The sequence below is a fragment of the Leucoraja erinacea genome, chromosome 38 (assembly GCF_028641065.1).
Source record: "Leucoraja erinacea ecotype New England chromosome 38, Leri_hhj_1, whole genome shotgun sequence".
Classification (NCBI taxonomy): domain Eukaryota; kingdom Metazoa; phylum Chordata; class Chondrichthyes; order Rajiformes; family Rajidae; genus Leucoraja; species Leucoraja erinaceus.
The window spans coordinates 823,087-845,071 of NC_073414.1; the positions used below are offsets into that span (position 1 = coordinate 823,087).

Sequence of the window (21,985 nt, forward strand, 5' to 3'; positions counted from 1 at the left end):
TAGTGACATTTGTTTTATTTGCCAGAATATTGAGATTCTTGGATTACATATTTTAGGTGAACATTAAATGATGACAACATCACATGCTACTATTGTGAACATTCATACCTACACTATTTGTATAATTATTAATCACGCCGGTTTGTTCTTGTCTGATGTAGAATCAGCGAGGGTGGGGTGACGGGAGGTGCTGTGTTCAGAGGGTGGGAGAGGGGACGAGGCAGTTCCTGGTTGCACTCAGCGAGAGGACAGTACAGTTTGTGAGCGACTGTGACAGGGATATCACTGCGTGTTGAGGTGTGATCTTTAATCTGGTGGGTGGTTACGCATTTGACCTTTTAATCTCAGGCCTGGTGCCTCTGATCACTGGTCATTGGAGGGGCTGCTCTTCCTATCAATGCAATCCCATCCCATCTTACCACCAATCCGATAGTGAAAACTCTTCTACACCAACTAGATAATTCCTGACTACTTAACTAATTTATACGTAAATGTATTAAACAATAACCTTGTTCATTTAATGCCCTTGTGATTTATCTCCGTGGTTTTGATCTAGAGATCATTGTTCAATGTTTGGAGATTCCAGCACAGCACTAGTTATGTCGCCCCATGGTGGGAGAGGCTGCAAGTTGCATAGCAAAGGAACACGTGTGTTTAACGGTCAGCCCTTCTACAGGAAAGGGGATGTTTCTGCTTTCTGTGTAATGGGAGGCACAATGCAACGTCCTGGCAAACTTGGGGTTAGGGTTGAAATAGATTGAGGATCAAGGAAAGAGGATCACAGGGCAAGATTAGAGCGGTTGAACTGAAAGTTAACAAGCTTTTGATTCATCTATTTCCTCCCACCCCAGGCCGTCTACGGTAGTCTACATCGCTTTCACTGAGTGACTGATACCTCCTGTCTACAAGGATATGCTTTCCTGCTGCTCACTTTCCATCTGCCCTTGAATAACTTGGAGACACCAGCCATGTGCCTTTCACAGTTCAGCTTTGAGTACTTGTTCGTGAATTTCCGTCCTAAAACTCACTGGCTCGAAGATTTTCCTTAAAGCACCAACTTTTTGCTCGTTCAAGATATTTTTGTTCTCTCGCAACCCCTTCCCATCCTGAAATGTAAAATACACTTGTTTTTTCACGTGTCAATGGCCCAAAACAGTGATGTTGTTTCTCTCCCCCTAGATGCTGTTTGACCGGCTGCAACAATTGTTTTTTTATAACAAACTTACAGAAGTTTTTTTGCTTTGCAATTTCTTTTACTCCCCAGTCCTACAAATCTCACGTAAACCTTGATTGATAATAGCACCATTAATGCAGTAAATATTTCCCGGTGACAATACATGAATACAAGTTGTTGCTGTTATCTAGAGAGATCTGCAATGTCTTCTGTATTTGACATTACAGCAGAAGTTGTCAAGTGTAAGTTTTCTCCACAAATGCTGCCTGCCCTGGGTATTGCCAGTATGCTGTTATTTCACATTGCCATAGCTGCAGTATTTCTGTCTGAGGTAGTTGCTTAGTAAATGCTGGGTAAGGTAGGATGGACAGGAACAGATCTGTGGAGAAATGTGAGTTTTACTTCATGCAAGTGGTGAGCTTCTGTGGGTTGTGGTCACATTGTTTCCTGTTACATCCAGTAACTGAGTCTGGGTGAAACGTCAGCTGCAGTGGGCTCTGTGATGAACCAAGGCCTCGCTGTGGGTCGAGGCAGAGCAATGTGTCTGTGACGATATCTGCTGGAGATGAGTTCTTGTCTGGAGAGAGAGGTCACTCAGAAGACCTGGTCCAGGGTGGTGAGCAACTCTGCTGCCTGCAGGGGACGGCTATCCACCAGCAGGGCATCAATGCCACAGTCAGCAAGGGCCAGGGGTGGTGGCATAGAGCTCTCAGTCCCCAGCAGGTGCAGAGTGAGTGCTAGAGAGAGAGAGAGAGAGAGAGAGAGAGAACAGTCAGGCAGAGCCCAGCCCTTCCATACCATCCACCCGAGGCTAATCTTGCCTTTGTATCTGGGACCTCGCCAACAGTTGGTAAAGATTTACATCAAGGCTCCAGGAATCTCCTCTCATGCCAATAACCTGGGATAGATCCCATCTGATCCCGGGGATTTATCTACCTTAATGCTTCTTAAGAGCCCCAACACCACCTCCTCGTCCTCAAGCTCAAACTGCCCTTGAATCTCCTTTCAAGACTTGTATATGCTTCAATCAGATCTCCACTCAACCTCTGACATTCTGGAGAAAACAATGTGGATGAAGTAAACCATAAGCCATGGAATATCAAGTTAAATTGTGATCTTACTCAAAGGAACTGGAATCAACGGATCAGCGGATGCAACATTCCTCACTCGCTTTCCTGTGACATCAAGAATTTCTGCAACTCCCGAAATATCCAACTCCTGTGGATCAAAAACAAACTATTCTAAATAAATGCCATCAAGCCAGCGTATCCACATATGAAACCAGTCCCAATCATTACTAATTAAACCCAAATAGTCGCAGTGTGGAAACAGGCCCTTCGGCCCAACTTGCCCACAAAGGGTACAGAGAAGATTTACGAGGATGTTGCCAGGACTAGAGGGTTTGAGCTGCAGAGAGAGGTTGAGCAGTCTGGGACTCTATTCCTTGGAACGCAGGAGGAGGAGGGGTGATCTCTGAAGTGTATAAAATCTGGTAGATGCACAGAGTCTCTTGCCCAGAGTGGGTGAATCGAGGACCAGAGGACATAGGTTTGAGGTGAAGGGGAAAAGATTTAATAGGAATCTGAGGGGCAACTTTTTAACACAAAAGATGGTATGTGTATGGAACAAGCTGCCAGAGGAGGTAGTTGAGGCAGGGACTATCCCAACGTTGAAGAAATTGTAAGACAGGTACATGGATAGGACTGGTTTGGAGGGATAAGGGACATGTTGGCCGGTGTGGGCAAGTTTGGCCGAAGGATCTGTTTTTACGCTGTATGACTGATCAACCAACATGTCCCATCTACACCAGTCAATCCCACCTGCCTGCATTTGACCCATGTCCCTCCAACTATAACCTTCTAAACCTATCCTATCCACGCACCTGTCTAAATGTTTCCTAAACGTTGTGCTAGTATAAGCCTCAACTACCTCCTCCAGCAGCTCATTCTTTACACCCTTAGGTTCCTATTAAATCTTCCCCCTCTCACCTTAGACGTCTTTTGGTTCTCGATTCCCCTATTCTGGGCAAGAGAATCTATGTGTTTAAGAAGGAACTGCAGATGCTGGAAAATCGGTAGACAAAAGTGCTGGAGAAACTCAGCGGGTGCAGCAGCATCTATGGAGTGAAGGACCTTCTGCACCTGCTGAGTTTCTCCAAGAGAATCTATGAGTTTACCCAATCTATTCTCATGATTTTGTACACCTCTATCATGATTTTGATCACCTTTCATTACCCTGCACTTCAAGGAAGAGTCCTAGCCTGCTCAGGCCCTATACCTCAGTCCTGGCAACATCCTCGTAAATCTTCTCTGCACCCGTCCCAGCTTGACAACATGGTGCCCAAATACTGTCTTCACCTTGAACTAAACGTTATTCACATTATTCCCATTATCACAAAGTGTGGGATACACTCAGGATAAGGCAGCATGTGGACTACATGGAGAGGAAATGTTGCCTCTCTGTCCACCACAGAAGCTGCCTGACCCACTGAGCAGTGTTCTATGCAAGATTCCAGCATCTGCAGTTCCTTGTGTCGACAGTCTAGCCAGCCAACTAATACCCAGGCTGCTGCACAGATACACTAGGGTAAATTCACTAGGCTAGTGGCTACGGATCAATGGCTACTCTGGGTGTGAGAGGAGTCTGCCCATACCTTCATGTTCCCGTGCTCCTGGCTGTGTTTGCGCTTCAGGCTGCGAAGAGCCTGAGGCTGCTGGTCTCCCTGGAAACCCATCTTGTCAAGTGACCTGTAGAATGCAAAGACACATTTACAATGCAAAGAACTATATCCTACAGTCTATCTTCCCCTTTGCTCTATCTATTGTATTTTATGGTATATCTAATCTGGATAAATTGGGACACAAACTGTACCCCGAGAACACATGGCAATAATAAACCTAAACTTAAACACGTACTGAGGTACAGTGAATGCTTTGTTTTACATGCTATCCAAACAATTAGATAATACTTCACATAAATACAAACTCAAGTAAAGGGAAATACAGAGTGAACTCTCAATTCTGGACCCTGCACTCATGGTTTAGCTCAGTATGAGCTGGAGAAGCGAGTCCAGTACCTGTCATTGGGCAGTGTGCACTGGCTGCTCTCACTCTCTGTGGCTCCGGCATCCATTCGGTCAGTGGGCCCAAGCCGTGCTCCGGCCTCTGGACACTGCCCAGTGCCGACTCCATTCCCCAACAGGTCCAGAGGCTGGAATATCTCGCGGAGAACCTTCTCCACTGTAGCTGTGAACGCTGGCCCTCTGAACACCAGAGGCTGGCTGCCGGGGCTAAAGGCCTGTTCGGCTACACTGCTGGAGGCGGCTGGGTTTGCTGCTGCACCGAGGCTCTCGCTGGGCTGGGTTGTGGCAGGTTGCTCGCTCTCAGAGTCTGTCAGCATCTTGGCCAGAACTGGAGCATCACCCCTTGTGTTGAAGCCCTCGCTGGGCTCCATTTCATCAGGACAGATCAGGCTCTCCACTCCCTCGAGTGGCGGCTCAAAGCTGCTCAGCTGGAAGTCATCCTCCATGGAGATGTATGGAGCCAACAACTCCAGGTCCTGGTCCTGGGATTCCTGCAAACACCAGAGCAGCCGCATTAGCACCAGTCACACAAACTGAGAATTCCCCAAACTCAGATGCTGATCCCGTCTCAACTTCCACAGCCACCACCAACATTTCCTGAACACTGTCCTTCACCCACTACTGAAACACACAACCTTTCTTATCCAGGCTCAACTACTCCAGAACAGAGGAAAGGAATCAATCAGAAACTGCATAATATAGAACATAGAATAGTACAAAGTGAGTCTGAAGAAGGGTCTCGGCCAGTAACGTCACCCATTCCTTCTCTCCAGAGATGCTGCCTGTCCCACTGAGTTACTCCAGCATTTTGTGTCGACCATGCAACAGTACAGCACAGGAGCAGGCCTTTTGGCCCACAATGTTTGTGCCAAACATGATCTCATCTGCCTGTACATGATCCATATTCCTCCATCTCCATGTGTCTATCCTAAAGCCTCTGACACATCACTATCGTATCTGTATCCACCGCCACTCCTGGTGGTATGTCCCTGGGCTCACGATTCTGTGTAAAGTCAACCCGCCCCCCACACCTCCGTTAAACTTTTCCCCTCTCACTTTATAGTTGTGCCCTCGAGTGGACATTTCCCCTCTAACATTATAGCTACGCCCTCTAAGTAAGTAAGTAAGTAAGTTTATTGGCCAAGTATTTACATACAAGGATTTTGCCTTGGTGCTCCACCCACAAGTAACAACATGACAAACTGTGACAGTTACAAATGACTCAGAAAACACTAAACATTAATAATAATAAAACATTAATGATAAAACACCATTGATCAAGCATGTGAACCAACAAAATACCAGATCAAAGGGAGGCTACAGATTTTTGGCTGTTGAGTAGAGCAACTACTCGTGGATAAAAACTGTTTTTATGTCTGGTTGTGGCAGCTTTGACAGTCCGGAGTCGCCTTCCAGAGGGAAGTGATTCAAAGAGTTTGTGGCCAGGGTGAGAGGGGTCAGAGATGATCTTGTCCACTCGCTTCCTGGCCTTGCAGTGTAAGGCCCTTGCCCTCTAGTGGACATTTACACCCTGGGAGAAAGGTTCTGACTGTCTACCCCATCACTGCCCGTTCCTTCAGCACTTTGTTTTTTGCTCAAGATTCCCGCATCTGTGGTCTCTTTGTCTCTGTTCCAATGGATCCCTGGCCCCTTGATTGCAAACACCACCCTCCCCATCTCTCACCCTCCCTCCCACCAAAACCTTGCTGCCCTGCAACAGTCTGGTCTCCAATCTACAACGGATTCTGAGGTGGCAATACCTTGAGAGGTGTGGTCCATGTGGTGACCACAGCGTTAGCTCGAGTGACTAACAGTGTCATTGTCTGATCCCCGACCATGGTCAACGTGATCCCGACTGAGTTCTGGGAACTTTCCTCCTGTCCTGCCCATCCCTGCCCTCACCACCACACCACCTCATACTCACTGCCTCAGAGCTGCTGCTGCTGCTGCCTGGGGTTGCAGCGGCAGATGGCACTGGTTTGGCCACAGCCTCAATCTGTGGTTGGACGTCCACCTCCAGGCCGCTGCTGGGTGCCTGTTCCTCGTTATGGTCAAAGATGGGCGCGAGCAGATTGCAGAGAGCGGGGCTGCAGAATTCCTCAGGAGCCAGAGACTCCTCGCCGCTCTCTGACAGTTTCTTGGTGAAGTGGAACGCACTTGAATCCAGTCGTTCTAGACACACACAAACACGGAGCAGATTAGTCTCAGTTTAAATTAGTTTATTATCACGTGTACCGACGTACAGTGAAAAGCATTGGTTGTGTGCTAACCAGGCAGCGGAAAGACTATACACCATTACATTCCAGCCATCCACTGTGTACAGATACATGATAAGGGAATTTAGTGCAAGCTAAAGTCCAGTAAATTGATTAAAGATAGTCTGAGGGTCTCCAATGAGGTAGATGGAAGGTCAAAACCGCTCTCTAGCTGGTGAGAGGACGGTTCAGTTGCCTGATAACGGCTGGGGAAAAAAATCATCCCTGAATCTCATGGTAGGCATTTTCATACTTCTGGACCTCTTGCCTGATGGGAGAAGAATGAGTGACCAGGTGAGACTGCTCCTTGATTAGTGAGAGAGCATTGCCTTCAGTCCAGGCACTGGGCTCTCAATACACATGTTGCAGAGAAGCAGCCCCTTCAGCCCATCACACCATGTCCCCATCTAAACTGATTCTCTTTACCAGCACCTAGTTGCCAGCTGAGCAAGCCCTGGCAATTCAAATACTCATGCTTGAATTTGGGAGTGTGTGCCTCCACCTCTCTCCCATTCACAGTTCCAGATTCCACCCACCCTCTGGTTCTGGGGAGAAGGTTCTCACATCCACCTTGGCCAATGCTGTGCAGTCCTACCAGAGTGCTGCTTCATGTTGAACCAAGACTCACCTGTGTGGGCGGGGGGAAACCAAGACTCACCTGTGTGGGAGGGGGCCAGCAGTAAGATCGGGAATAAACAATCTCCAAAAATACCTAATGAGCAGCTATTGGCTTTGTGTGTAATGGGTCAATGTCTATCCATTAACCAACATCAGACTATCTGGCCTTCCCGCCATCTTTGGAGACTTGCTCTGCACATTCTACAACATCCTGTAGTTAGGAGGCACAACTTGAAGACCATGAAATTAACCCTGTCCTTCCCAGAGTCACAGGTCCTTTGGTCCAACTTGTCCACACTGATCCCTGTAAGCTCTTACATATATCTATCACAAATAAGAAAGTTGTAAATGCTTAATAATAACATTTCATAACCACTTATTCTTTGTGGCTCAGCCTGCAAGTGTGTTCACGTGTGTATGATCTTCTGTATTAGGGCCTGTGAGAGTATTGGAGCACCCTTTAGTGCTTCAAATAGGGTCTGGGATGTTCCCAGGTGTTTGAGGATCTCTGTCCCTCTTCCTGAGGGTCCCCACAGCCCCAGCTTACCTTTGAAATCCACGGAGATAATGATATTGACGCATGCATGTGTGGATTCATCCACGCCGGTGGGATTCTCCTGCTGGGGGGAGAGGTCTGGGGTTTCCTCCGAATCCTCGGCTGGCTCCTGGAGATTCCGGCACTGGTCCAGGGAGAAGACGAGCTCCTCGTCCTCCACCGCACTGCAGAAGGAGAGCAAAGGGCAGCGTTGTTAGTAGGTGAGGGTCAGAGTTTAGAGATACAGCATGGAAACAGGCCCTTCAGCCCACTCGTTTCCTGCTGGCTATAAACCACCCATTCACACCAGTCCTACGTTGTCCCACTTTCTCATCCACTCTTGACAATTAACCTAGTATCCAGCCCAGTTCTATCCATTGCAGCACTGCGACTTCAAACACAACTGGTTGTTGCAATCCTGACTGGAGCAAACTTTACATTGCCATCTACCTTTGTCCTGGAGCTGCCACGTCTCCCTACAAACCTCCCCCTCCCCCTTCACCCTCACCCTCACCTTCCCCCTCACACTTCACCTTCCCCTTCACACTTCACCCCTCCCCCTTCCTCCTGAGGTTGAACTGCACAATGATCAAATAGTAATTTACAACCACAAACTACTTAGGACACAGTAACTCGATTGTAAGATTTCATTGAACATAGAACTGTACAGCACAGGAACAGCTTCTCCCTGCTGCATGTCCCTCCATTCCCTGCCCATCCATGTGCCTGTCTAAAATCTTCTTAAATGTCACTATCATATCTGCCTCCACCACTCTCCCCCCAGCAATACATCCCAGCACCCAACACTCTAAGGCCCCGCACATCTCCTTTCAACTTTGTCCCTCTCACCTTACAGCTATGTCCTCTAGTCCTTGACATTTCTACCCTGGGGAATAAAGATTCTAACTGTCTACTCTATCCATCTACGCCTCCCATAATTTTACAAACTTCTAACCCTAAAATTAAATTAAGTATCGGGATACATGACAATAAAACACTCTTGACTCTTGAAAGCAGCAACTATCGTATTGCCTTCAAAGTAATAAAATGTTCCATGATGCTCCTCAGTAGGGTGACTGGGACACGATGAATACCAAGGACAGGTGAACAAGCGAGGAGTTGGGAATGAACTTAAAGGAAGGGAGAGATTGGGGACTTGGCTGCCAATGGTATGGCCAGCAATGGCAGATCGAGATTCAGGTTGAACAAAGGCCCGTGTTGGAGAACGAGGACGACATGGACACGAAAGTTGTGCCTCCGAACTACAGAGGTTCAGAGATAAGGAAGTGAGATAATGGAGAGAACCAAACCTAGGGTTGCGAGGTTAAGTTTGAGATGTCCGTCTCGATCTCCTCCCGGTACAAAACACCATCATTCCCCCAGGGCCAACACACTGTCACTCATGCTCCAGAACTCACCTGAGTACAAAGTTAATGCAGACAATGCTTTCCGGCTTCTGGAGGTCCCCACTGTAGATTGTGGTGGCTTGTGTCTCCAACCAAATATACCCTCCGCTCTTGGCCAAGAAACGGTACTGACTAGAGGTGACTTGTCCCTTACTGAGCACTGTGGGACGAAGGAGAGAGGAGTGTTACACCTTGCTGATGCCCATGAGTTGTCTGTATTTGGTTTGGACCACAAATGACGCAGATGGTAAAAGGTTCTGCCAGCCCTAGAATTGCCTTGAGGTTATGGGAACTCCAAGGCCAGGTGCTGCCTGAAGGAGAAGTAATCCACAAATCCTACCAGGGATGGCTTGCCTTAACCCTACAACCTCAACTCCAACACCAGCGACAGTGGTCTGTGCAGATCGCCAAGAGCACAATGGTTTGACTAGAGACATGGCGACAATACCAACTACTCCATGGTAGTGTCACGCTGAGCAAGATTCCCTCCATCAAATGTCCCTCAAAGCCTAGAGCCAGCAACATCCATCTTTGTCATCACCCCATCTCCTTTATCGATCATCATTATCCCAATTCACACACGCCACAGTCACGGTATCTCACACATGCCACACACCAGGGACATGGGATTAGCGTGACAGCTGCAAGGACTCACGTGTCTGGTGGGCCTTGGTCATGTGGTCAGAGTCCAACGAATGGTAAAACTCGTAGGTAGAGTGTCCCAGTAGTGCACGCAGCCGGTAACCAATCAGTTTGCTCGCCCTGTGGGAGAGGAGAGGTGAGTGGCAAATGTGTCCCCGCCCCCTGACCCCCAATCTCCGAACCCTCACCCCCAACCTCCGACCCCTCACCCCCAACCTGACCCCTCACCCCCAACCTGACCCCTCCCCCCCCACCCGACCCCTCGACCCTTTCAAACCAATCAACCCCAAATTTAAATTGCTGTGCTTCAGGTAGACACGGCTTCAGATGCACAGACCCTGAGCTCTGAATATCCCCCCCCACCTCCCATTTCTACACCAGGCCTTACATACATCAGCACCAAACATCAGAAATAACCTCAGGATGTTTTACCCAAACCGTTTTGTTGTGGTGGTGCAGCAGTAGAGCCAGAGCCTAAGCTTTAATTGTCACAGGTGATGTCATATTCTGTCTTACTGTCCAGTGCAGTATTACCATTCCAAGCACATCCTCGATTAGCAAGTGCACAAAATAATCTACCAAGCCCACATGCAAGAAGCGACTGGACAGTGGACAACACCGAGCGATACAGCGTGGAAACAGGCCCGTTGGCCCAACTTGCTCATTCCGACCAACAGGTCCCATCTACACTAGTCCCACCTGCCTCAAATATCTCCTCTGGCAGCTCGTTCCATATACCCACCACCCTTTGTGTGGTATGGACATGTTGGGCCGAAGGGCCTGTTTCTGTGCGGTGTGATTTCATGACCATGTCTAAGACGACCACGGCAGGAACATACAAGGATAATCCTAACGCATTCAAGCATGTGCTCAAACGTCCTTAAATCAGTGCACCAATCCCAGCGATTCCCAGCCCTATAGCGCAAGGTGAAGGAACGAAAGACATCACAAAGCATTCGTGGGCAGCGGTAAGAGGGCACTGCCACACAAATTATTCCCCACTCAAATAACGCTATCTGACATGGGTGTATGAACAGGTATGCGGATAGGACAGGTGCGTGGATAGGACAGGTGCGTGGATAGGACAGATTTAGAGGGATATGGACCAAATGTAGGCAGGTGGGACTAGTGTAGATGGGGCATGTTGGTCAGCCAGGGCAAGTTGGACCTAAGGGCCAGTTTCCACGCTGAATGACCGTGTCTCTGTCACAGTACTAAGTGCTTGAGACCAGTTCTGAAAGGGCAAAGCTGCTGCCAACTCAAGGAGTTTGCTGAAAGAAAATGTTCTATTTTCAGCCGTAGGCTTGGCTTGTTGCCAATGTACAGAGTGTTCCAATGTACAGAGCGAGCAACAGATTTAACCCCTCGCAACCAGCTGCCTGTTTCACGTAACAGACAGGACAAGCCAAGAAAAACAGGACTGTTACTGGAGTACTTGTATCACTCTTCCCCAGACTGATAACCCCCCCCACTGGGCAATTAAACAGCTGACCCCCACCCCAGGAAAACAGGAGAGGGAATATTGCAAATATCTTTTTCCTCATCTAGCTTTATGGTTATTAATTGATTGAGTTACTGCTTATAATATTCGCTGCATGTCACGTTTATGTGCCTGTCATGCTGCCACAAGTAAGAATTTTATTGTTCCGTTTTCGGTACACGTGACAATTAAACGCAGATTTGAAAACTGGAGGAACAGCACCTCGTATTCTGCTTGCGTAACTAGATGGTGTGAACAATGAATGATCCAGTTGTAAGTAACTACATAATCCTCCCTCTCTGCTTCCCCTCATCCACCCTCCCCCCCACCTGCATCTCACACATCCCTCCCTTTCCTTTTACATTCCTTCTTCCAGCTTTAGAATCACAATTCAATCCTTTTGTCCTTTCATCTCTGCCCTTTGTACAACTATCTTTAGTTTAGTTTCGAGATACAGCGCGGAAACAGGCCCTTTGGCCCACCAGGTCTGCGTCGATTAATGATTCCCACATATTAACACTATCTTATACACACTATGGACAATTCTTTACATTTACCAAGCCAATTTACCTACAAACCTGTACATCTTTGGAGTGTGGGAGAAAACCGAAGATCTCAGCGGTCACGGGTAGAACGTACAAACTCCGTATAGACAGCACTCATAGTCAGGATCGAACCTAGATCTCTGGCGCTGTAAGCGTTGTAAGGCAGCAACTCTACCTCCGAGCCACTGTGCCACCCATATCGGCCTATCAATAAACCTCTCCTTCACCTGTATCAATCTCTTACCTGCCAGACTTTGTCCTGCCCTATCCTGCCCCTTCTCTCTTCCAGCTTTCTGTCCCCTCCTCCATCAGTTTAAAGAATGGAACCAGGGTGGCGCAGCCTTAGAGTTGCTGCCTTACAGCACCAGAGACCTGGGTTCCAGCAATTCCATGAGCCAGTCTCTGGCGCTGTGAGGCAGTGGCTCTACCCGCTGCACCACCATGCTGACCCCGAGTCTCTCGTCACTTACCGTGGGTCACAGTAGGTGAACTTCATGTCCAGGCTGTGTCGACTCAGGAAAGATTTGCTGTCCAACAGAAGCTGGACGTTGGACGGGTCAGGGATGGGCTCACAGATCAGCAGCAAGAAGGACATTGGAGGCTCCGGGAAGGCACCGCTCTGATCCTTGGTGTTCACTGTGCATCTCCTCATGTGTCCTGTGCAGTGCAGCACCTGGAAACAGGCAACAGATTAGAAACACGGGGGTGGTGCATCTGTTCACGGGATCCTCTGCTCCCTGACATTCACACCCCAGAGCCAGCACTGAGAGCTCGAGCATTCATGATAATTACATACACCAACATCGGTCAACGCTTCACCAACCGTATCCAGGGGGGCACTACTATCTACAAACTGCATGCAGTTAATCGCCAAGCCTTCAACTACACCGCTACCTTACCAGAAACAAAGGGCAACAGAGGCCGAGGAGCACCGCCACCCACACGTTCCACCCCTTAGGGAGCTCGGCAGTGACCTTATTGCGGTGTACAATATGGCTAAAGTGTTCTAAAGGGCCTTGACATGGAACATCTCCTATCCATGTTCTCTGGAGATGCTGCCTGACCCGCTGAGTTACTCCAGCACTTTGTGTCCATCTAAAGTGAACTCTCATAGTCACTTCCCCAGGGTAGAGATTTCCAAAATTAGAGGACACAGGCTCCAGATGAGAGGGGAGGGTGGTCCGCTTAGGTCGAGGCACTGGAACCAGGTTGGGGCAAGCATGCAACACCCTCCATTACTCACTCTCCAGGATGCTGATTTGATGGCAACAGTCCGTTTCCCATTGACCAATGTCGATTTCATCCTCATGAAGAACTCTCTCTGAGCAAAACCTTCCTGTTTCACATTGAAACCTTGAAAGATGAATTAAACCATCATTAGCTTGCACGCAACAAAAGCTTTTAATTGTACCTCGTTGCACGCAATAAACTAAACTGAAATTGGGTTGGTAGTCACTCACCGAATATCACAGTCTTGATATCCTCAATATTAGTTCAGTGAACTCATATACCCACTACTAAATCGTTACACGGTGGCGCAGTGTGTAGAGCTGCTGCACAGCGCCACAGGCACAGGTTCGATCCCGACCTTGCGTGCTGTTTGTGTGGAGTTTTCATGTTCTCCATGACCACGTGTTCCTCTGGGTGCTCCAATTTCCTCCCACATTGCAAAGACGTGCAGGTTTGTAGGTTAATTGGCCCCCTGTAAATTGCCCCGTGTGTGTAGGGAGTGGATATGTGTGGGATAACATAGCATTAAATGTGAACAGGTCGATCGATGATCGGTGTAGACTCAGTGGACCGAAGGGACTGTTTCCAAGTTGTATCTTATCAATCAATCAATATTACAAAGTATTTACAATATTAGTGCTTGCGGCCTGCAATATTAGTGCTTGAGCCCCTAATATTACAATCCCAAGTCCCTCAACATTAATGTTGAGTCTCCCAATATTGATCCCAAGATACCCAGTGTCACAGCATCGAGTGGTCATTATCACAGCCCTCACTCACATCACCAATATTACAGTAGCCAGCACCACAATGCTAGCCAGGATGTCGGACACAGGACCCGCTCACTCCCACCAGCCAGCCTACACACACTTAACCAAGGATTCAGAACCCAGCACTGGCTCCACACTGACACCTCCAGCCTCCCGCCCAACCATTGGACAACAGACCAACATAGCCCATCTCATGTCCCTCACCCCCCCTTTCCTTGTCCTGCTCCTCTCTACGCATCTACATCACCCCCCTACCTCTACACACCTCCTGGTCTCCATAGCGCAAGGTTGGGAAGATTTGGGGGGGGGGGGGGGTCTCACCATGCCTTGCTGTCAGCAGGTCCTGCACCTCCTCCTCATCGCACGGGTGGATGAACTCAAAGACGCTGTGTCCAATCAGAGCGAGCTGCGGGAGAGGATGAAAAACTATTGGCTTGGAGTCAAAGTCGAGAAGGTCCAGAGACCGCGGTTCCTGTACTGTGATCTCCAGGCACGAGACCACTCCTCCAATGGCCTAAAACCAAGGCGACAGCCCCAGCTCCCCATTCTCACATAGTTATGCTTGAACCCCAGTCCCCAATACTGAACAACAAGCCATGGTACAGCTTTAGGACCTCCCTTATTACATCCCAAGACCATCAACAATGCAGCCCGAGGCAGCATGGTGGCACGGCATGTAGAGCCACTGCCGCACAGCACCAGAGACCCAGGTTCGATCCAGACCTCAGGCGCTGTCTGTGTGGAGTTTGAACGTTCTCCAAGTGACCCCGTGAATTTCCTCCGGGTGCTCAAGTTTCCTCCCAAACTCTAAAGATGTGCGGGTTTGCAGGTTAAATGTCCCTCTGTAAATTGCCCCAAGTGTGTAGGGAGTGGCTAAAAAAGTGGGATAACATAGAACTAGTGAGAATGAGTGATTGATGGTCGGAATGGACAATCAGCGGAAGGGCCTATTTCCGTGCTGTATGTCTAAGCTACACTAAACTAAAATCAATTTCTCAAATCTTAAAATCCGGTGATGCTTGATAATGAATACATGAAATGTTAGACACAAAATGCTGGTGTAACTCAGTGTGACTGGCAGCATTGTGGTTCTCCAGAAATACTGCCTGTCCCGCTGAGTTACTCCAACATTTTGTGTCTGTCTTCGGTTTAAAACGATGCAGTTCCTTCCTACACCTAAATTGTTAGAATCCCCAAACCCTTGGGCAATACACGGAGTGCTGGAGGAACTCAGTGGGTCAGGCAGCTTCTGTGGAGGGAATGGACAGATCCAGCGGGTCAGGCAGCATCTGTGGAGGGAATGGACAGGTGACATTTCACATAGGAACCCTTCTTCAGACCCAGAATGTCATCTGTCCATTCCCTCCACAGATGCTGCCTGACCCGCCGTGTTACTCCAGCACATTGTGTTTCCCTCAAGAATGTGCCTCTGTCCGCAAAATATGCAAAAGGTGATGGTCACAAATCACTGCATCAATAATTTGTGTCAATTCCTTCCATCAATATAACCCAATGTGACCAAACCAATATCTAATTTAATAACTTAATAAAATCAAGTATACAATCATGCGTTAAAAATGTGAAAATCTAGTTTTTAAACACTTTAATGGGGCCGTGGTCACAGGGAACCAGTGGCCAGCACTGTAGCCACCAACATCAGTGCCCACCCTCACTCACTCACTCTGCCACCTGTAACCCCACATCTGCTGCTCTCTCTCTACCTGGGTCAGCCCGAGGAACCTGTTGACGTTCTCCGACAGGTAAACTATGTCTCCTTCCTCTGTCAGCACCATGAAGAAGCCGTGGAGAGCTCGCAGGTAGAAGGCGTTGAGGTGCATGTCCAGTTCACCGGCGGCTGTGTCTGTGACATGAAGCAACATGTCAGGTGTGTGTCGAGGCTGCGGGCATCACCTGTAGGTCCCGGCCCGGCCCGGCCCGAGTGACACCTGCTCGTTATTACAGTTCAGGGGCACAAAGCCGGAGCGAGGGGCTCCTCAACATCAGACCATTCAGCCCGTCCCTGTACTATCCCAACCTCCCCCAACCCCCACAAGGGGCAGCAGGAGCCGCGGGGCCGAGTGGCCGCCTACCTGGCCGCAGCAGCGAGCGGAGCCGCAGGAAACTGAGCGCTACCCTGATGACCGAGGCCTTGTCGAGATGCGAGGCGGCGCCGTGGGGTAGCGGCAGTTGCCGGGCCAGTTCGTACATCAGCTCCGTCTCCCGGCCTCGGCGGCTGCGGGCCGCGTCCCGGGAACGCTGACGTCTGTGCTGGGCCGGAGCCGGGCTGAGGCCGAGGCCGAGGCCTGCACCTCCCGCATCTCCGCTCCCCGCCAACTCGGACCCGGGCGCTGGAGCCGCGGCCTGAGGGAGAGTCACGGCCGAGATCCGATGGGATTCACTGGTCCGCGGCCTGGTCGCTGAAGCCGCGGCCTGGGGTAGAGTGTGGGCCGGGATGGGATGAGGGTTCACTGGGCCGGACCGGGCGCTGCCGCTCACAGCCACCGCTCAATGCTTTGTGATCGCGGGGCAGTGGGTGGACATGGACATGGAACCGCCCCCGTCCCGCCCCCTCGCCTACCCGAGGTAAACAAGCGGCTTAACCCGCCGCGGCCCAGGATGGCCCCCCCCCCCCCACACACACACACACACACACACACACACACACACACACACACACACACACACACACACACACACACACACACACACACACACACACACACACACACACACACACACACACACACACCACACACCGTCACACACACACACACACACACACATATACACACACCCACACACCCTCACACACACACACACTCACACACACACACACACACACACACACACACACACACACACACTCACACACACACACACACACACACACACACACACACACACACACACACACCTCACACACACTCACACACACACACCCTCACACACACACACACACACACACACACACACACACACACACACACACTCCCACACACACACACACACACACACACACACACACACACACACACACACACACACACACACACACACACACACACACACACACACACCCACACCCCCACACACACACACACCCTCACACACACTCACCCACACTCTCACACACACACACACTCCCTCACACACACACCACACATGAACACCCTCCCCACACACTCACCCTCACCCCTCCCTCTCCTCCCCACACACTCACCCTCACCCCCTCCCCCTCCCCCCCCCCCCCCACACATTACTCACTGTACACATGACAATAATAAACTATAGCCTTGCATCTTGCAAGATCCATGAATTCTCCAAATGATGGAGCCTTAATAGAGCATAGATGTACAGCACAGGAACAAGCCCTTTGGCCCGCTAAGCCTGTGCCGATCATAATGCCAGGTTAAACTAATCCCTTCTGTGTCTAACTATAACCATCAATCTCCTCCCCATTCATGTGCATGTTTAAATGTCTCTCAAATATTACTGCTAGATCTGCTTCCACTATTTACCTTGGCAGCATGATCCAGGCACATACCGCTCTCTGTGTGAAAAACAAGCCAGCACATAAATTTATTTTAAACTTTCCCCATCTGACCTTAAAGTTATGAACTGAAAAAACCTGCCTGTCAACCCTCTCGTGGCTTTATACATTTCCATCAGGTCACCCTTCAGTCTCTTGATGCAACCGAGACAATTCGTGGACCATATGTCACTTAGTGCTTTGTACTTTTAAGACCCTCGTGGTTATTATGAAAATAATAACTTTGGCTCAATGTCTCCAGTCCGAAATTTGCACTTTTCTATATTGCACCTTTCATTGTTGCACCCTTTTTAAAATACCTCAAAGTTTTTGCTACATTTTGGCACACTGTGAATATTTTAATATTTTACATAATGTAATGTCTATTGTCTATTTTTATTGGTATGTTGTCTGTCTGTGTTTTTAATATTACTTGCACATTTGGAGTATGGGGAAAAGTAATTTCAATCCTCTGTGTAACTACTGTTGCATAATTGAATTGACAATAAAGTTTACTTTGAACTTTGAACTTTGAACTTGAACCTGGTGTAAGATCTTTGGTGTTTACAGTTGTTTAGACTCCTGAAACTTCTTCCCAATGGCAGAAGGGAAATGAGAGCATGGTGGTGTGTATGATATTGGCTGCCTCCTGTTAACCCCTTTGATGGTGGGGAGGTCAGTACCTGTGATGGATTGTGCAGTGTCGGGCAATGTATACCTCTCTCTGTAGTCTCCTTTGTTCCTGGGCATTTGAACTGGACCAGGCTAATCCTTTCATTTTCTTCAATAACATACAAATTTTTCTGTTGACCCACGCCATTTGCTCTCTTGCCTCTCTCAATAACTGGGATAGGTCCTGTCAGGACCTGTGGATTTATCCAGCTTAATGCTCTTCAAAAACACCACCTTGTCCTCGATGTCAACCTGCCCTAGAATATCAGCCCACCCCACAGAGCCCTTAATATCCTCCATGTACTTTTCCTTGGTGAATACTGATGTAAATATCTCAGTTAGTACCTTGCCCTCTGCCTCTGGTTCCATTATCTGGTAGGATAATTAGTTTTAATAGTTTCCCTCTTTGACCTTGAGCGATCCCTCTATCTCCCCAGTCTAATCTGTCTGAAGAAGAGTCTCGACCCAAAACATCACCCATTCCTTCTCTCGAGGGATGCTGCCTGTCCCGCTGAGTTACTCCAGCATTTTGTGTCTATCCTCTCTCTCCTCAGTTGCATTTTAGTTTTCAATGTATGCATAAAATGCTTTAGGGGAACAAAGAACTACAGATGCTGAAATTGTACGCAAAAATACAAAGTGCTGGAGTTACTCAGTGGATCAGGCAACATCTCTGAAGAAAATGAATGGGCAACATTTTGTGTTGAGTCCTTTCTTCAGATAGATGACGTTTCAGGTCGGGACCCTTCTGCAGAGACTGAAGAAGTCTGAAGAGTCCCGACCCAAAACGTCACCTATCCATGTTTTCCAGAGATGCTGTCTGCCCGCTTTGTTACTTCAGCATTCTTTAAAAAAAAATGCCTTTGGACTATTCTTAATGTTTCATTTTGTATGACTAGATTTACAACAGGTTGTTATCCAATTTTCCTGAATCTTGCCATGTTGGGCCTGAATTCTGGCCAGCTGGCCTTTAAATGACTCAGACATGCCAGATCTTGTCCATATCCATAACTACCTTAAAATCTAAATCAATCCTACAATCACTGTTAGGGTGGCACAGTGGTACAGCAGTGGAGTTACTGCTTTCCACCATCAGAGACCCGGGTTTGATCTTGATTACGGGTGCTATCTGTGTGTAGTTTGTACTTTCTACCTGTCACCACGAGGGTTTTCTCCAAAACGTACAGGTTTGTAGGATAATTAGTTTTAGTAAAATTGTAAATTGTCCCTAGTGTGTAGGATAGTACCAGTGTTCAGGTGTGATCACTGGTTGGCATGAACTCGGTGGGCCGAAGAGCCTGTTTCCATGCTGTATCTCTAAAGTGAAGTCTGAACTGTGTTTAAAACAATCTCGCACTGAAACACAGATTACATGGCAAGGCTCTAGTAAGGACCGTACCCGGGTTGAGCTATCCGCATACTGTCTCAGGAAATCCTCCGGGATGCAACTAACAAATTCTGCTCCTTCTCCGCCTCTGCAACAAACGGAGTCCCAGTCAATATTGAGGAAATTAAAGTCACCCATTACAACAACCCTATTGAGTTTACACCTTTCCATCATCTGCCTACATATCTACTGCTCTTTCTCTCCTCAGTAATTGGGAGCCTATATTGTGCATCTTGCAATTTCCACCTTTCATAGAGATTGCATCATAATGAATGTTGGAAAAAAGAGGTGTGTAGAAACATGGAACAGCGAATGGTGGCTTACACTAAAGGACACAAAGAGCTGGAATAACTCAACGGGTCAGCAGCATCTCTGGAGAACATGGATAGGTGACATTCCGGGTTGGGACCCTTCATCAAGAGAGCAGCAGGAATCACAGTGAGAGAGGGACTCATAAGATCATGAGTGATATGAGCAGAATTGGGCTACTCCGCCATTCAATCATGGCTGACGCTGATTCAATCTTTTTCCCTCTCAATCCTATTCTGCTTTCGCCCTATAACCTGACACCTTTACTACTCAGGAATCTGTCAATCTCCGCTTTAAAAATATCCGTTGATTTGGCCCCCCATCGCCATCTGTGGCAATGAATTCCACATATTCACCACCCTCTGAATAAAGAATTTCCTCCTCATCTCCATTCTCATGGTATGTTCTTTTATTCTGAGGCTATGGCCTCTGGTCCTAAACTCTCCAACTAGTCGAAACATCCGCTCGAAATGAGTTTATTGTCATGTGTCCCTGCATAGGACAATAAAATGATTGCTTTGCTTCAGCACACAGAGCATAGTAGGCATTTACTACAAAACAGATAAGTGTGTCCATATACCATGATATAAATATATACACACATGAATAAATAAACTGATAATTTATTTATCCACATTTACTCTATCCAGGCTTTTCATTATTCGATAACTTTCAATGAGGTCCCCCCTCAAACTTCTAAACTCCAGTGAGTACAGGCCCAGTACAGGCTGACAAACGTCTCATAAAACTCCTGTCAGAGAGAGGAGGGGAACTACTTCACAGTGGCATACCGTGAGGAGATTTTGCATGGAGCACTAAAGATGCAAACACAAAGAACTGCAGATGCTGGTTTACACAGAAGAACACAAAGTGTTGGATTAATTCAGCAGGTCAGGCAGGATCTCTGAAGAAGGGTCCTGATCCGAAACATCACCCGTCCAATTACTACGGCAACACTGTGTCCAAAAGAGAAGCATGCTTGTGACAAAGCCTGGCAAAGCCTCCCTTTTCCAGCTTTCTCTCCCCTGTTCCATCAGTTTGATGAAGGGTCCTGATCCAAAACATCATCTGCCCATTCCCTCCCCAGCTGCTGCCTGACCCACTCAGTGTTCCTCCGGGACTGTCCTTTGCTCCAGATTCCAGTATCAACAGTTCCTTGTGCCCAGAGTTTGCACCCTTTAGTTTGGAGATACGGCGTGGAAATAGGCCCTTCAGCCCACTGAGTTTGCACCAACAATCACCCTGTATTCAATACTGGACTGATTCCTGGGATGTCAGGACTGTCTTATGAAGAAAGACTGGATAGACTTGGTCTCTAGAATTTAGGAGATTGAGAGGGGATCTTATAGAAACTTATAAAATTCTTAAAATTCTTAAGGGGTTGGACAGGCTAGATGCAGGAAGATTTCTCCCGATGTTAGGGAAGTCCAGGACAAGGGGTCACAGCTTAAGGATAAGGGGGAAATCCTTTAAAACCAAGATGAGAAGAACTTTTTTCACACAGAGAGTAGTGAATCTCTGGAACTCTCTGCCACAGAGGGTAGTTGAGGCCAGTTCATTGGCTATATTTAAAAGGGAGTTAGATGTGGCCCTTGTGGCTAAGGGGATCAGAGGGTATGGAGAGAAGGCAGGTACGGGATACTGTTGGATGATCAGCCATGATCATATTGAATGGCGGTGCAGGCTCGAAGGGCCGAATGGCCTACTCATGCACCTAATTTCTATGTTTCTATGTACACTAGTTTTATCCTATTCTCCAATTTACAGAGGGCAATTAACCCACAAACCTGCATGTCTTTAGAATGAGGGAGGAAACCAGAGCACCCGAAGAAAACCTACGCAGTCACTGGTAGAATCTGCCAATTCTGTACAGACAGCACTCGTAGTCAGGATCTCAGGATCAAACCCGGGTCTCTGGAGCTGTAAGGCAGCAACTCTACCGCTGCGCCACCATGCCACCCCTTTGTTTCTGCCTGAGTACATTAAACAAATTAATTCAGATGGGAAAGGGTTAAAAACGTCCCCAATTGCCTTAAGTTACCTACCCTTCCCCCACAAAACAACAGTTCAAAACGTTGTGTGCGTCATGGAACCAGCTGGGACTAGTTCTGTGTACAGTCAAAGGCAGGAATGTTCCCTGAATGGATTAGAATAATTATCTCAGCAAGGCAGCACATTCTGTACTGACACCCCAATTTGCACAAACAAACCTTACCTCATTTCCTCATTCTGTCGGCAGAAAGAGCACATAATCTCATTGCCTTTTGGGGGGTTGTTTTCTTTCTGTTTGTAAACTAGACCTCATCAACTGTTCTCCAATCCACTCCATGTTAATAACCAAAACATCACAC

The 21,985-nt window shown here is 48.1% G+C and overlaps 1 protein-coding gene across 1 annotated transcript; it reads right to left on the reverse strand.

Annotated features, from left to right (window-relative positions):
- On the reverse strand, positions 1-16,075 carry LOC129714079 (hypoxia-inducible factor 1-alpha-like). Its single transcript, XM_055663544.1, is given in 14 exon segments — positions 1-1,911; positions 2,296-2,392; positions 3,828-3,921; positions 4,251-4,747; positions 6,181-6,428; positions 7,677-7,849; positions 9,083-9,230; positions 9,726-9,832; positions 12,208-12,410; positions 12,981-13,090; positions 14,059-14,143; positions 15,459-15,598; positions 15,828-16,022; positions 16,025-16,075. Coding segments are annotated over 14 exon segments (2,271 nt in total). The 5' UTR covers positions 16,056-16,075; the 3' UTR covers positions 1-1,768.
- Between the last annotated feature and the right edge of the window lie 5,910 nt (positions 16,076-21,985).